The sequence below is a fragment of the Poecilia reticulata genome, chromosome 13 (assembly GCF_904066995.2).
Source record: "Poecilia reticulata chromosome 13, P_reticulata-male-v2, whole genome shotgun sequence".
NCBI lineage: Eukaryota > Metazoa > Chordata > Actinopteri > Cyprinodontiformes > Poeciliidae > Poecilia > Poecilia reticulata.
Genome location: NC_088842.1, coordinates 11,753,499 through 11,771,213, shown reverse-complemented (window position 1 = coordinate 11,771,213; position 17,715 = coordinate 11,753,499). Strand labels below are relative to the sequence as shown.

General features: G+C 42.3%; 1 protein-coding gene across 1 annotated transcript in view; it reads right to left on the bottom strand.

Moving 5' to 3' along the window:
* Positions 1-17,715, bottom strand: part of arhgap35a (Rho GTPase activating protein 35a) — a 76,550-nt gene that overhangs the window by 22,344 nt on the left and 36,491 nt on the right. Inside the window, exon 2 of the mRNA XM_008425740.3 lies at positions 315-4,153. Within this exon, the coding sequence (XP_008423962.1) occupies positions 315-4,040 (3,726 nt within the window). The 5' untranslated portion in view covers positions 4,041-4,153. The remainder of the gene's footprint in view (positions 1-314; positions 4,154-17,715) is intronic.

The following is a 17,715-nucleotide window of genomic DNA, read 5'->3' as shown; positions in this document are numbered from 1 at the left end:
CAATAACAAACAATTACCCACCAGAGCAAACAGTACTGGGTCTTAGCCAAAAAATTATTACGATGGGGTGATTTTCTGCTTTCCTGTGTACGTGAGGAAAGCAAATGTTTATACTTTCCAAATTATCTACTCTAAATTTAACCACGACACAAGATTGATAGGTCTGCTTAAAATTAATGTTGTACCAGGTTGCTCAAATATAAGAACTCTTTCTTAAAACATTTTTAAATTTACTGGGATAATGAACGCACTTCCCATTGGTTGAATATATAATCATATTTACTCATACAACACTTTGTTGCACAGTTACTAACCTTAGTATTTCTGCGGAGACCCCGGAGAATCTTTATTGTTTTGTGATCATCGCTCTCATCTATGGAGTTGTCCTTCTGAGGTCCTCCATCGTCCTGGCTTGTCTTTGGCGGACCACTGGTCTCATCATCACTGCCAAGAGAGAAGCTTGTCCTAAAACTGCTGAATTTTCCAAGCCGTTGGGACCTGTCTCTGTAAAGCTTAGGCTTTTCACCAAAAACGGACAGTTTTCTCCTGCGCTCCAGTGAGCTGCTGTCAGCTTCGCTGTCAGAACCGTTGCCTGCAGCACTTCCATTGGCGTGACCTTTGTTGGCGTTGCGGATGGTGACAATCTTGCCTTGTGTGCTATCAATGGGGACAGAGTAAATATTCTCCTCTTCACTAGGTCGAGGTTTGCACACGGCATCCATAGGCTCTGCGTAGTCCGAGGGGTCGTAGCCTCCGTCGCTCCCTGGAGCCCAGGTGACAGTTTGGGGCAAGACGGGTCTGTTAGAGGTGCCTTGCTGATCAACGTAGGGTCCGAGACTTACTTTACGCACAGGCTTGGGCTTCACTTGTGGAGGCACCTTGTTATTTAGCTTGCTTTCAAATGTACCGATATCAGAAATGACAGAAAATGTATCACTCGATTCCAGGTCTGGCAGCTTGAAACTTCCCAGGTGGGAACTTAGACTACCACCCTCCCTAAGTGTAGGGTAAGGTGGCGATGGGTCAATATCATCCTCTGAGTCAACATGGATGTGAACTGGACTGGGGGACCCGCAGCTCTCATTGGTACATGCCTCGGCTGTATTATCGTACATGTGTGCGGCCTCAACAACAGTGCGCTTCTCCATCACCTCCTGTAAGAAGGAGTGGAAAAGGTCTATCTTATGAAGTCCTCCCACTACCCCACCATGTCCACATATTATTGTGCTAAATCTGGCACCAATTTCATGGGCCAGATCCTCTCCCTGACAGATTTGCTCCTTAGCTGAATCAGAGTCTGACAACTCCATCTGACTCTCCCCTACTGCTAGCAACTGGACCGGGACAATGTCCTGGACCTCACAAAGGAAAGCACACAACGTCTCCATGGAGGCTTTACGGCGGGCAGAGTAAACTGCAATGTAGCCGTGGACCAGGCCTGTCTTTCGGAGGGAAAACGAGGAGTGGAAAGAGAGCAAAGACAGTTCAACGTTCTGTCTATGACCCCCAATGACAAGATCCAAGAGAACAGACGTGCCGCTGCTGTGGCTTGATGTAGGACGACAATGCTGGGGCAAAAGGAAAGGTGCCAGTAGTTGATCTAAATCGTATGTGTCCCCACACATCAGGCACATAACTATTCGGAGGTCTGCCTCATTGCCTTGCTGAGACTGAGAATCTCTGTAAGCAGAGGACAAAGGAGGTAATGTAGGGGAGCCGGTCCCAATGTTTCTCCGAGTTTCTAAGAGGCCTCTCAGCATCTGGTTAAGCTGTTTCTCACTGACATTGCGCCCATAACCTTTACCTGGGGAGGCTGGGTCTAGGTAGGTGCATTGTAGCTTTGCAGCTACCTGCTGCCCTTGTTGTATTAGAGTCTGAGCTGTTTCTCCTCCGATATCCCCAATGGAACCAACACCACGCTTAGTGACCAGAAGTAGGGACAGTGGGAGTTGAGCTAAGCTGTTTTCCCTTTCTCTTCTGCCTATGGTTGACTCTCTAAGCTTTTCTAAACTCTCAACAACATACGAGAGGGATTCCTTTGAATTGTACAAACAAAGGCATCCGTGTGGTGTGAAGGTAGGTGTGTGGAATGAGTTGACGGGCAGACGTACGTTGCCTTCTATAGGACGAAGGGTTAACTCGTATATCTTGCCATCTACTACATACCTGTCATCACTAGTACATAATGCCCTGATCTCGTTAGCCATTTCTCTGGCTAGTCCGTCTTTCCCTAGGATTACCAGATTAATCCGTTCCGCCCTTCCACCTTCCAGTCTAGCACTATCTGACGATGCATATCTGGTAGGAAATCTGGAAGCCAGAATCTGCTCAATTTTACTGTCAACACAGTGGGGGCTGTTGGGGCAAGTGTCCTTTGTAGGATGGTAAACAAAGTGTATGTGTTTCAGTACTAGAGCATCCCTTTCTGCTTGTAGCTTTTGTAGTGCTTTGAATCGCTGCTCCTCACCTAACACCTCCTGAATGGCTCCCATTTTCTCTTTACTTGGTTTTGCATCCACTTCTAACTCATAAAAGAGCTCAGAGTATTCAAGAAGCAGTTCCTGAAAGTCTTCTTTGGCCCGGTCAATGATTTCCTTCTGATGTTTGTTGTAGATGTCTAAATATTCAGCCTCATCCAGCCACTGGTAGAAATCCTCATTCATGATGAAACTCCGAGCCTCTTCCCACGGTTTCCCTGGTGTGATGAAAGGAGAAACACTTAGCTTTTCTTTGAACTCCCATCTCATCTCGGCCCGTTTGCGCTCCTTCCTTAACTGATCCAAGTGGGTTTCATAAATGGTTTCAGCTGCGGGGGTCTCCAGCAGGTCCTGGGGGATTCGATCGTCATCCATTTTATCGATGTGCGGTGTCGTCTCCCAAGGTGTGTCATCCAAAACTACAAACCACTGAGAGAAATCTCTCTTTGTCTCCAAGACCTTCTGAACTCCAGACCAGCTCAAGTGGTCTATCTCATCCAATTCTGGTATTAGCACAGATAGGGCCTGTGGGAGAGTATTTAGATAGGCCTTCCTGCGTTTCTCTATGTGCTCTTGTTTTAGTCTGTGGACATGCTGTTGGAAAAGCTTCTTGGCCTTCGGCGTTCCCTCGAGGAAAACATAGTCCTTGTACTCAGGAGCCGTCTGCATGCGACAACTGACGATGGGCCATGTTTCGTTGTGGTTGTTCGCAATTCGGGTGACCAGCCACTCATATCGGTCTTTTGCTAAGGCGATCTGTTGGCTCTGCTGTTTCAGAGCCTCAAAGTATGGTATAATCTTAGGCTTTCCCCTGCTCTTATCTATGAGCTGAACCAGAGTAAGGAATGCCAGGTCAACATTCACATTAGAGCGGGCTGAAGTTTCAACCACCTGTAGGTTCTTCTTGGCAAGGGCAAAAGCATGAGAGTCTTTAATGTAGCGCTCAACTCCTTCATCACATTTGGTGAGAGCCAATACCACTGGCTTCTTCGTTTTGGCTAGTTGATTATACAGATTGCCAACAAACTTCATCTGATCCTCAAAGCTACGGTTCATACCCCTGCTGACATCAACACTGAGTAAGAAGCCGTCCACCATAAGCTTGCCTTCAGGCATTTGCTTTTGCTCAAAGTCCTGCTCTAGGCCCAACTGATCTGTGCAAAAGTACATGAGCTTTTCAGCTGAAGCCAGCTTGGTGGAAGCTGCCCTCTTGATGTAAGGCTGGAGTGCCGTGCTACGGTGTGGCTGGAATGTCTGGTCATCAATAAACTCTGTCTGCTCCACCACATTCATGCGGTACTCTTGCCCCTCTTCTATCGTCCTACCAGCTTCTCCCCAGTATAGAAAGTGGTCGTTATTCACCACACGGCCTCCAAAGTCACTGGTGCTCAAAACGGAGGTGTGATCCAGGTAGAAGTCATCCGCACTCGGCCTAACAAAGCGGTTGCACAGGCAGGACTTGCCCACGCCACACTGGCCTTTTTCCTTTTCTGTGCCAGACAACCCCACCACGACCAGATTGTAGATGGGAGCCCGGGCATCTTGTTTTTTAGCCATCATCATCGCTGGCAGAAGCTCATCCTGCCATGCTGGCTGCAAGCTTTAGGGAGAGGAGGGGGCTGCCAGGGAAGCAGGGTTTCCATGCAAAATGGAGCTCAGTGAACTCTGGTCATGATCTGCAAGATATGAAGAAAGACAAAAGAAATACATAAACTTAGTCTCCATAAAGCAAAAATCAAGAACATTCATTATTGGCAATCCAGTGTGTGTCTCATTTAAATTCCCATTATGTGCCTAAATTCTGATATTAATGTTTAATCTCTGATCCTATTTTCTCTGTAAATGTTTCCTGAAAAGATTGAGGTCAGTGGCAAAGCTGGTGGAATGCAGCACGGTACTTTGCCAAGCTTTAGTCCAGTGAAACACACTTTCCCACCAGTTTTTTTTTTTTAAACTCCACAGACTGGAGGGCTTTCTCAAAAGCCTGGATGATATGGCTGAAAAAAGTGTCACAATATAAACATTTTATATCGGTTGATATCAAAAATGACCGATTCAGAGTTTGCTTTAAATATCTAAAATGCTACCAAACCAGTGATGGGACCTATTTCTCTTTTATCCACAACTTCCTCTTGAACTGTTTCAGCTAATTTTCTCCTTTCGCTCCCACCCCCTCTTTTTTTAATTCTTAAGCAGTTTTGGGTGAACAGTGGTGAAACATACTGAGTCATACTGTTGCGTTTTCTGTGAACTGTGCAGGCCCCGTTTGCCCTGACCTGCAGACAGTTGACATTTTATACTACTTGCCTACATTTCTCCTCTGACAAATTCCCACAATCCGAATGGATACTAGGAAGTTGATCAGCTAGCTGTGTTTGTGTGTTAGGAGACAACGAACAGCATGGTTGGCCATCTCCCTGCCAGTGAATCAGTATAGCATAGTACAAGGTGAATCAGTAAATGTATTTAGTACTCTTGCAGCAGACAGACATGAATGTGCACAAAGGCCCCTACACACTTGTGGAAACAGGCAAACTAAGCTGCCTGCACCCCAAAATGAAAGACACACACACACACACAAGAAGATGAAAGCAGATAAGTGTTCCAGTGCTAAAGTTACTAATTGGCCAACTAGGGAGAGCCATCTGCATTTTAAAAGGCAGCATTGCCTATCGGTTCACATGTCTTCATCAAAAACATGTTTTCCCATGTTTCTCATCCAATAGATCAGAGCTGAATAACATATTTATCTCAATTTGAGTAAGTAAACTGATGTATGGCAAGCAAGAAAAGGCATATATTAGCAGGACTGTACACAGACGCCTGATGGGAGGGAACGCTGAGGAAAATTTATTATAGATCATATCTAAAAAGAAATTAAGCGTTAAGGTTGGGGGATTAAGTTAATTGACAGACTCTCCATTAAGGGAACAATTAAAAATTTTCCTTAGCTGTAAGGCAGCCATGAAACCCCACCAATCAACGTAACATGAAAACTAACATTACTTATAAAAGGCAACACAGATAAAAAAAAAAAACTAAATGTTCTTACCGTTAGTCAAACAGTAAGAACATTGTGAATGTGCAAAGATGAACTTCAAAATCCAACACATCCAATGCAGATGGGAAAACAATGAAAGTAACCGAAGCAAGAAATGCTCTACAGGAGGAGATCAAACAGCGAGAGACCTACTGTAACTCGCCAGCTGAATATTCTGTATATTCCTTTTTTGAATCCAATTTGAACAGGTGCTTATCACGGTTCAAAGCTGGAAGTTTTCTTTTTAAAGCACTCCAGCCTCTGCTCTTTATTCGTTTCCATCCAGAGCGTGAAATAACATCACAGAATCCAGCGCTGGCATCAGCAGCTTAAAAGTGCACCTGAGTCCTGACCCAGACTTGTTCACATTACAAAGCAGATGGCCTCGACACAACTTATACTAAAGAAAAATATGACCTTTGAATATGGTCTACCATCTTAACAGGGCATGAATTTAGCCTGCTAATATTGTCCGGTCACTTATCTTGCCTGGACAATATTTGCCAAATCTACAAAGCAAACATTCTCTAGATCAAGAATTTTCCATCAAACTCAGTCCTGGATCATTTTCATGCTTTAACTCTCAGATTACATTTATTTATTTTTTGGGGGGGGCGGGGGGATTTGGGTGTAATCTTTGACTGCTTGGAAATTAAAATCTTTTCTTCTCTCTTTTGGCCAAAACAGAAACTATAAGGAATTATTAAAGCCACCTTCACAAAAACCACAGCTCCGTCTGACAAAAAGCCACCCCAGATTGTAGCATTACCCCCAACATGTGGGTAAAAAATGGTGATGATAATCTTGTAAATTTTATTTGTGTTTTATCTGGATATTTCACAGTGTGTCCGTCTCCCTGTTTGGGACATTTTGTGCGTTGGAAACCTACTAATGCAACAACATGGAGAAAACAAGCAGTAATTCCCTCAGTGATACCTTCAGCCTCTCTGCAGCCTCGAGGTTTTAGTCACATCTTTTCATTAAGTTTGGAAAAATGGCTAATTTTTGTGAAGACAGTCGTCCCATATCTATTATTTTTTTGCTGTCCTCACTGTTCTGTAGCAATATTGTGGATTTTTTTGTATCTTCTATTGACTGGTGCTTTTGTGGGGGAAACTGAACTTCATTGCATTTTACCGACTGATGGAAGATGTGCAAAGAGTTTCAACAAAGTGTCAGTCTTAGAAATATGCATTTATGAAAATTAAAGCAGATTATAACAGCTTTTCTTCACGCGTTTGTTTATTTTCCCTTGAACGACTCACAATATAAGTCACATTACACATGGACAAGGTTGTGTTAGGTTAATATATACAATAGATTGTATTGCTGTGAGACTCTTCCTAATTAAAACATTTCCAAGCACTCAAACCAACTGCGTCTCTGCCTAACTATCCATTTCCTTCACGGTTTACGCCAAGGAAAGTTATCAACAGGCAGCCTTCAGGACAGAATTCAATCATAAGTGATGTGAGGACTCAATGGTTTAGAATACATCAGCGACAAATAATAAAAGGATATGAAATGCCTCATTAAATGCCACAGCGGAGCTAAATGGATGGAATCAGAGAATATAAAAGGACACGACGGCTGTATTAGACGGCTTTATTCAACAGAATAGCCACTGGAAGTCTGAGTGCAGCATTTCACAGACTAATTCGTCTGGGAAAAACATTCTCCTCCTCATAAAAATGACACAGAATGTGCTTAGCTAATGCAGCAGTCCTGTCACATCCAAGCAAACTGTCTCACAGTTCGCCCTGAAGTCTGGTGTCTGGCACGGATGTGCAGCCACATACCGGTGTCTTCAGGCCTTGGAGTGTAGAGGAGAGGAGGCAGGGACAGATTGGGACTCCAAGTCTGCCTCTGACTGTGAAACATGTCAGAGGCAAGCACAAAAGGAGAAAGAGAGACGGGGAGAGGAAAGAGGAAGAACTGCAGGAAAGAGAGGAAAGCACTGGTAAAGTCAACACAGGGTGGGGAAGTCAGGGCAAACCCCGAGAGGATGGGGGTATGGAGAAGAATGGATATGGAGGAAGGGGAGAGAGGTCGGTGGTCTGGGTCAGGCGAGCTGCGTACCGGAGTTCCCCTGAGGGAAGATGGGCAGGGTGTGGCAAAGCGCTCGATGAGTTCGCATCAGCCAGCATTTGTCGAACGGTGAACGTTATACTGCAGGCCAAATGCCCCACCTGATTTCAGTCTAGCCTTTCCCCTACCACGGTTTTACAAAACAGTCTGTTTCAAACGGGTAAATCGCAGTCTGAGCCTATCATCGAAGCTCCTTTCTAGGTCATTGGCTTTCTCAAGGATAAGAGTAGCCAAGGAAGACAGAATGCATCTGTGGGGTGTTTGAGTGCAGCCTGGAGCTAACGCCTGGGTGGCAGGGCGTGAAGTTCATCATTACACGTGCTACAAAGGGCAGCAGGAAAAGAGACTGTTTTCACTGCCCGTCAGGAGAGAACAGGCAGCCGTGGTGGGGTAGCTGAATTCCTTTTATTACAGAGTCTTAAGAGATACCGAAGGTGCGTTGCACAGAAGGTTGGCGTCAGGGGCAGGCTTGATTTTGAGCTTTTATTGTGTTGCTCTGACAGTGGACTGAATGAGAGAGTCAGATATCAAAGGAAAAGAAAACCCAAGTATAGTGGTTCAAAAGGAAGCTAGTAGTGTCTTAAATAACAAACACAGGTCAGTGTATTAAAAATAGGACTGAGGCCATTGGTTTGGGCAGTCATCCATTGCTAGAAGTCATACTTGGACATATTTATGTTATGCCTCTGAAAATAATCCTTGCAAAAGTAACAGAAAGTTTACATAAACATGAATTCTGTCAATTCTCTCTTGAACGCAGCATTGCAATTCTAATTCTCAGATATCCCAGCTTTTTACCAGCCTTGAACGCATCATCTCGTGCAGGATGAAAGTCTCAAAAGGTGAAAGCATGGGCAGGATGATCCGTCCGCAGTTTGCGATTCGTGCACGCGTAGTGCATTACTGCTTCTGCCGCTTGAAAAGCATAAATTTGAGATTCTGCTTACATGTATGTGAACATTGAGATACGGATTTATGCGTCGTTTTATTCACATTTGTGAATTATGTTGTACACATACAGATCTTGTTGAATGCTTTGTAAATCTTTCTGAGTCAAATTTAGCTCCATAGACAAGAGTTTTTCTGCACACTTTATGCCAGAAAAGTGTCATATTTTGTTGCAAAAATTTTTTGTACAAAAACAAAAGGTCCCGGTAGGAATCCAGAGTATTAATGACGTCGGCGTAGGAAGAAAATCTCCCTTTATTCCTAGTGAGATACAAGAGTAACCAGCCCTCTTTGTGTTAAAAAAAAAAACACAAACACCTCCCCCACTGCATGACGTAAGTCCTTAGTCAATTATACATCCATTCTGCTCCCCCTTATTATTTTTCAAACATTATCCTCATCATATGGATTTCCCATCCCCATGTTTAAGCCCCCCCCCAATGCTCCATTCTTACTCATCTCTACTTGCATGCCCCTTTCCCCCCCTTCTCTCTGGAGACTTGCAGTCCATTAGTAAGACACGAGGGTCCTAAGCGAGACATTGGGGCTCTGGCTAGGTGGGAGTTGTTTTTTTCTTTTAAACTGATTCCACTTCCAGTGATCTCCCACTGGACGAGCAGACGAACAGAAAAATAAAGAGGGGATGAAAAACACAACTTGGACTCTAAAAGAGTGAAGACATGTTGGTTACACAGAAACAACTTGCAGCAGTCCTCTGCAGAGGAGCGCAGTCCCTTCAGTTATTTATCTTTTCCGCAAATGCCGCACATCTACAACGCCACTCACCAAACAGGAAACACAAATTTCCTCCCCCATTTCCATTTCTTGTAAAAACTCATCAGGAGAAGAAAAATAAACACTAAAAATCAAACGGCTGCTAACGCGTTTCGCATGTGGCCGGGCAAATGAAATAAAGCAAACAAACCACACGAGCATGTCACACCGTGACGTTTTTATACCGAAATGTGACCAGAACTCCAGGGAAGCCAAAATCACATGGACTGCACAAAATTAGGCATGGACTAGTTATCAATATCAAATGTGTCCTGAGGTTTTTAAAGAATAATGGCTTAAAAAACACACACACACAAACACCTCGCAATCATTTCTGCAGTTTAGGCAGTTTCATGAGAAGCAAGAGAAAATGCAACAGGGAGTTTTCTTTTCTAGTTATATGCAGCATAAAGTAATACAGCACTTTCCCTTCCCCCACTTGTTGCTGAACACCGCCGGCCTGCTCGCTGGAAGAGGCCTGCTTTATTTTTCCATGCACATGTTGCCTCTACCTGAGATATTAGTCTGAATAATTTTACAGATATCAGTTTGTGCTACTACATAAAGAACACAGAGACAAAAGGTGCCATATGTTGCACAAAGCACTTCAAATGTATGATATTGAGCAGTTTTTTATTTTTCAAATATATTACAATAACTAGAAAGTATGCCTTATTACAATAAGTAGTGGCTTGTGTTATTTTAGCAGCAGTAAGAATAAATGTTGGTTCTCTTAAAAATAAACAAACATCTTAATTTGTGTTTTATATTTCTGTGCAAATAAGGTAATGCGACATCATGTAACTTAGTCATTATTGTGGGTATAGATGCTTGTCTAAACACAATGTTTGAAATAAAAGTAAATAGATATAAAATGAAAATGAGTAAAAATATTCTAATCTCCAATCAACCTGTTATCCCATTTTCTATTGAGCTGCTTACTGTGATTATAGACAGGCTGTAGATTAGTTGATGTTATTTACATCTTTCCATTTGGAGAGTCTAGAAGTGCAGCTGAGGCTGATGAGAATGATGAGAAAGCAATGGGAAGAAACGCTCACCAAAAAAAAAGAGAAAAAACATCGCTATGGCTACCGATTTGTGGTGCAAATTTGCAATACTGATGTGAACAAGAATCCTTTCCACAGAAACAAACTCCAAATGTTTACCCTCTCTCTTGCACCTGTTTCATACATACTGTTTTTGCAGTCTGTTAGAAGTTATTCTGCTATCGTTCTCCAGACTTATACATTGTGACAATGAGACATTTCTGATGCTTTAGAATCGCTCTGTGACTTTTGCCGTTAGATGCAACCGAGAAAATGTCAAGGAACGTCTATTGGAACAGCTGAACAAGGCATTTTAACAGGGGAACGTAGACTTTTTATATCCACTGTGGCTTTAAGTCAGCACAGAGATCTAGCACTGCACCATACCCCCAGCTGCATGTCCAGTTTCCTTTGACAAGGTCTGCAGATTCAAAGGCTCGGCACCCCCAACCAACAAGAGAAGTCTAGGAATAGAGAGCAAGGAAAAATACAGGATAGCAGCACAAAAAAATACAAGCAGGTCAGCAAGAAATAAACTCACACCGAAATAGCAAGATATAAAACCGACATTGCAGATAAAACTGTATTCATAATCCTATCCGTATTTCACAAAGACTAAAACTAAAAGGGCAAAGTTTAAGATAAATAACAAAGCTATTCTGAGAGAAAGGATAGACTTTGTGGAGAGCTTAAACAGTGAAAAAAGAACAAGAAAATACAGCAGAACACGTTTCTGACAGGACGGTTCAATATCGCGTGCTAGAAATATGAACGATGATGTGCATTATATATTCAAACTACTGCTAAAAAAAAAGAAGAAAAATCCATGTTGAAATCAGGCACCAACACATGGCTGAGGTGCACAAGCATTCATGATGTGGTAGCTTCTTGTTAAAAGGCCACTTCTCCCCAATCTGACAGGAATTCAAGTGAAACTGACTGGATCTCTGGAAACTGCGACAGAAGCACACAAATTTTGATAGCTGGAAGTATTTTTCCATTTTTCCTTTTCTACGCCAGCTCGATTTGTAGACTTACCAAAGAGACGACAAAAATCTGACCTAAAGACGAGGAGTTTTCAGTAGCAACCTTCACCATCTGTGAAGATATAGTGCTGTACATGAAAACACTTGCTCCGGCTTTACCAGTTCATCAGGCCATGCTATATAAACAACTGCAACTGTTGTCTTGCATGTTCAGAAAGAAAGACAAGCCTGTGCTTTCCTCTGGCACAAAAGCTCATCTGTGGACCCTCTCTCTCTCTCTCTCTCCCTACTTCTTAATTCCCTCTGCCAGGCATGAGCTGTCTTTCTCCTCCTTTCTTTCAATGCCACCGGCCGTCGTTTCTTTCCATCTTTGTCTGCGCACGTCGCTGCCGTGCTTCTCTGTCTCCTCCTGCTGCGTTAATATCCAACCTTGCAGCAAGGCTCCTGTCGGAGCAACAAGACAGTCTGCTGGTGATATTTGCATACATGTGATCTGTGCTGCTAGGCTTGTCTACATCAGCACAACTGTATACACACGTTCAACCAGCCCGTGTGGCTTTCCCGTCCCTGGAGCAAAAATCCGATACAACAGCACAAACAAACGGTTATATGACACACAGGTACATGCAAATCTGCCAAACACCCTCACATGGGTTGTATTAAAAGGTGCACAGGGGACAAGCTGGAGTAATGCACACGGAGAAATCCTGCACAGCCAGCGCTTTCGGGGTCGTATAGTGGTATTCTGCACAGGTGAGGGTTTCACCATTGCTCGCAATATTCCTACCGACTCTCAGTCCAGTTTTGATTGCTTGTTGACCTGATTTGACAGCATATCAGTTTTCCATTGCATCCTCACTGTCCTGGTGTGATAATATCATGGCACCAGTTTAAGAACACGTTGTTTTATTTAACATAAACTCACTGGTTACTTTACTAGGTGCACTTCCTAACTATGCGTGAGGGATTTTTCCCATACAAGTATCTCTTACAGATTCGTCTCCAGAGGACAATGAGCCGACTGGTTCAAGATAAATGCCAGGCATTACACAAAGGTGTGCAGAACCGTACTGCTGATGGTACAACACATTGAACAGTGAGGCAGACGGGGTGCAGCAGTCTATTTCAGTATCATTTAAACTCCGTACTCTGCCCGCGTATTGCCGGTCGCCATTTCCATCCCTTTGTAGCCAGTGAACTAAATTTCCATTTGATGAAAAAGATTTCTAAGGAATGTTTTGAAAAAAGTTTTGAAGGCCCCGACAAATAATGCTGTCCACAGTTATTGACACTGTGGTAAAAGAAAGACGTTTTAAGAGTCTCAAAATAAATTAATCTTTTCTTTTTGGCACCATTAATTCTTTGTGCTGCTCCTGCTTGCAAATAGAAAAGGACTTAGTCTTAAACCATTTCACAAGGTTGGATCGTACAGAGAGTGGGATTATTGACCAGTCCAGAAAAACGGACCCAGGACTTTGTGCAATCCAGAGATTGTGCAAAGTCAGCCTGTGGGTTTTTGTTAAACTATTTTTGGGATTTGTGGTTACAGTAGAAGGCCAACTTAGTGGCTGGTGAGCTATACCTCTGCTGATTTTGCTAAATGTTGTTGATTCACGTTATCTTGCTAAAGCACCCGAAAATGGCTCATTTTTTGTTTATCTTCTGATGGAAGTAACCAGATTTTTTTTTAGAAAATCTGATTAATCTGAAAGAAAAATATATTTATTAACAATAATAATGAAAAATCCTTAAAATACACCTGTAACAGTAACTAAGTGTTGAATATGTGTGAGTTGCACTTCCTCCCCAGAACTTCGGTTTTGCACAGGCAATCGAAAGCGCCGTCCATCCAAAGTCAAATCTCAATAGCGGGTCACATGCTGCCATTACATTCAATTAAATCGTCGTTATTAACCCATTTCCACAAAAGCACTCATCCTTAGCTGTAGTGAGTGTCTAATAGACATGCTGGGTGTGTTATCCAGATGGTGAACAAGACAGGAAAGCTGTGCACACTTAGAACCAATTCTGATGCCATCAGAGTTTAATTTTCATCACTTTATCTGCTGCTGGGAAGATAAACTGACTGCCAGATGAAAACCGCAGCAGAGTCTTGATTGAAACGTCCTCACAGACTTGGTTGTTCCATTCTATGATTAAAATGTGCGCCGCATAGCTCGTACAAATCTTTTGCATTGTTTCCTTTCTGCTAGTGGAAAGAGAAGGAAGCTAAGAAAATGGTATGAGATGACATAAAGAAAAAATAATTAGTGTGCAATCAAATGTTGTAGCTATCAAAAAGTTTTCTTCTGGCAAAAAGGCTCTTTTTATTTTTGAGTTTGATCCAGTAAATTTCTAAATTGCGAAGTAAAATAAGTTTACAATATCTCATGTGCAATTCAGTAAGAAAATGCAAACGAAATACAATTCTTTTGAGAGGGAAAAAGCTTCAAAAGCTACAATGTTGAAATGGAGAAAAATATATTTTTTTGAATTTATTTATTAAAAATTTATGAGCATGACGTGTCAGTACCTTGGTAATAGTTCTCATTCTGCCAAGCAAAATTGATCAAATCAATCTTTGAGGAGATTTCTTGTCCGCGGCTCTCTTCAGATGACTTCAAATATACTCTGGCGTACTCAGTTCTGGAAATTACCTTTAGTTTTCTTCCAGTAAAGTCTTTTATTGGTTTGGAAATATCTTCGGACTCACTGCGATACCGAAGAATAAAATCACTGCTCTTCAGCTTCCTAGCAGACGGGTTGAATCTGGACGGTGTCTGGAACCGTTCACGACTTCATTCACCTAAAACGAAGAACGCTGCTCCGTCTTACGTAGCCTCCTTATTACGAAGCCAGTAAAACCAGGCGCACCGCTGATGTTTTGTGTCAAATATGCTGGAAATTCCTGCTGGAAATTCCTGCAACTTCTTTATCTGTTGCTGCTGACTGGTTGGCAGCCTCAATTATTAATTTCTGTCTAATTTGGAGAAATGTCCAGGAGGCTTGGCATTTTAACGTGTAGACTTTAGAGATGCACAGTTAGGTCTGTCGCTATAAACAATAAATCAAGTAATTGCATGAAAAATTAAAATGAGCTCAATAATTGTCATTTGCATGACTCATCGTTTCTCTTTTCTCTTTCGACCAAAAACTGGATGACAAAAGTCTTCAGTCTGGTGCATCAGTCTCAACAAGCCCTTTTGTGAGTTAATTTTATTGACAGATTTCATAATTTATTTTATTTGTCATTTCTGTTGCTTTGTTTATATTTTGGAAATGTCTTCTAGTGTTAAAAGTTAATTGGATTTTAATGTCTAATAAACTTTGAGAGAGTGTTCTTGCATTATTATGGCATTACCGTTGTACTACTTGAAAATATTCTCAAAACAGCAATATTATCGTTTATCGCGATAACTTCTGGGACAATTTACCGTCCAGGAAAATTTGCTATTGTGACAGGCCTCTCCATGGTATTGCTATATCACAACTGTGCTTCAGAGATGCTGTGCTACTCAGTAGGAAAAGTGTTTCTCTGCTTTCAGAAACGCCTCTAAGAATAAGTTCTTGATTAAGCATCATTAGCTTTAATGCCAGCAACACAGTCTGTTTAATGCCGTCTACATAACCATTAACGATCTGAAGCTTGGCATCTGCCATATATTAGAGGAAATTAATGTTAAAGCACCACAATAATGCTCGCTCCATATTAAAATTAAGCGTATAAGGTTAGTGCCGCAAAACTCTTTCCATCTGGAATAATAACCTGCAGCCTTTGTATGTAGTGTAATTATGTGACAAGATGCCTGCAGGGAGATCTTACATCAACCAGAGATCAACCCAAACTGTTACCAAGTGACAGATGGGGCTCTCTCACATGCACACACACACTAGCACCTAACACCTAACACCTACACCATATGTTCCAACAAAGATCCAGCACGTTCACAATGTACACATGCCCTCTCACTCATCTGCTCTTTGCTTAAATTGTGAAAGTTTAAATAGAATGGTTTAATCTGGTCTCCACCGAGAGAAATATTCACGCACCAGCGAATCCTGAGACCAATTAAAACTGAAAATGACAAAAATGCATGAGTGTGAGCTGATAGGGAAGTAGAAGAAGAAGAAGAAGACGTCGTCGAGAGGGTTCTACAAAATTCTCTAAGTGTCGACTGCAACCATAAAAAAAAAGAAGAAAAAACTAAAAATGCCAAAGATGCCAGAAGAGGGTCATTGCTGAGGAACTGTGCATGCCCACCAGTATGTGGTCCGTTCTCATCACGCTCTTGCGTGTGGAGCTGAGGTGCTAATGGCTAGGCCTGGTTGGGAGCATCTTTGTAAGCATCATCGCACCCTGCCAGCAGCAAAACAAGAAACTAGTCAATAAGCGTCACTTCCAATTGCATCTCCAGTCAATGCTGCCTGTCCGTCTCTGCTCAGTGAAAGGCTAATAAAGCAGCCAGCAGTAATAAAAAGGTATGCCTGGACACAGCGCTGCCAGCCGCTTCTGACAGGCTTTCTGTAATTAAAGGCACAGCTCTGTCTCAAACAACTGGAGGAAGAACATCCCAATACCGGCTTTGTATGTGTAATTATTTTTTCCCCCCATTGACTTGGACCTTTTTTTTGTGCTTTACCAACTGATTGAGCTATTGACGGGCGACAAATTGCTCATTGTGAAGAAGAAGAGAAACAAAACAATGGATTGTAAAACTACAAATGTTTTTGTTAAAGTTTGCGTCGATGCCTCAGCTAAATTGTATTTTTTGTTTTGAGAAAAGAAGTCATTTTTCCACCAGTAAATGCAGCCTTTAAAGAATCTGGGTGTCACAAAATTGAAAAAAAGAAAACAAGGAGAAAGACAAGAGCAGCAAAATGAAGTTGGCTTAAAGTGGGTATACTCCAAGAGGCATTCAGGAGTGAATGAAGTCATAATTGAAGCAATTCAATTTTACGAGAGAGAGAGAGAGAGAGAGAGAGAGAGAGAGAGAGAGAGAGAGAGAGAGAGAGAGAAAGAGAGAGAGAGAGAGAGATAGTGAGAGACAGAGAGAGAGAGTGAAAGATGACATTTAAGTATGAACAGACAAGAGAAGAGAAAATTAATTGTTAAAGGGAACTTAATCTTCTTCCTTGAGTAAGTTAGGATATGTCTATGGGCGATACCAAACATATTCATTACATTTGTTGCACGAAATCATTCTCAGACGATGAGACGTCACCTGGCCAATTCTGTTTCGACTTACTTTGCGAGTTAGCTGTTTTAGAACCAAACTTTGGTGCAGGTCTGTAGGCCAGTCCCGCCGTAAGCTGTCGGTAGTTTTCAAAATAATTCACTGTGAAGTGAAATTGCAATTTTCTTTGACAATGTGACTGGAACGTTGCCAACAGACCCGACAGTGGATGGGATCTTCCACCATTCCCGTCCCAGACAGGAGAGCCTCTCGCCGGCCACTCCAGGCCAACACTTCTCCGCTTTCTGCTGGAGGGTTGGACTTAAAACTTTCTGAGATTTGTGCCTCTAGTGCAGCACCGACCCACTAGTGGATGAGAGCATTCGGTTTCCATTTTTCTAATGTGATTCCTCAAAATGTGCATGAAAGCAATCTTGGTGAAAACACGATTAAAAAAAATAAAATTAAGCCAAGCTGCTCTGTTCTTTGCTCTATTTTTTGATCACTTGTAACATCTTTAAGCTTAGATCGAGGAGGTGATTAGCTGTTTGTGGAGTTCTTTGCCATTTAACATTGAAACAGTTAGCATGCTAAGTTAATGGATTGTCTTTATTTTCCAATATATTAGTCTCAGAAATCAGAATTCATATCCGGGGATGAAGCTACGACAGAGTTTAGTTCGTTGGAAATGCTAAAGTGTCGCCAACCACACAGCCTCCATCGCTAGAAGTTGATCTAGTTCGCTGAAATCAGTGCAAAATCTCTATATGACGAATCGCGTAGTGGATGAAAAATAACACCTTTGAAGTTTTACTTCAGTTCATGCTAGTACAGAAATGGCTGACTCACTGTGGAGCAGACTGAAAAGTGAACAAGCAGACATTCTGAACCCGGCTTTATTGTTGTGGGAGGAGGGAGGAAGTTAACACAAGGAGGTTTTGGTAAGTGCTTAGTGCTTGCGGTAGGTTAATGGCACACAGACTCTACGACTCTACAATCTCTTCTCTGTATTTTGTGTTGCTGCAAGATCATAACCCTCATAGAAAAGTACAGACAAGACACTTTCCACACTCCTCGAACCCCACGTGTTCCCCACAGACGCATCTACAGCACAGCTAACAGCACCGGTGGCTAATCTTCCTCTTCATCACTTCTTACTACACCCGACATCAACCGATC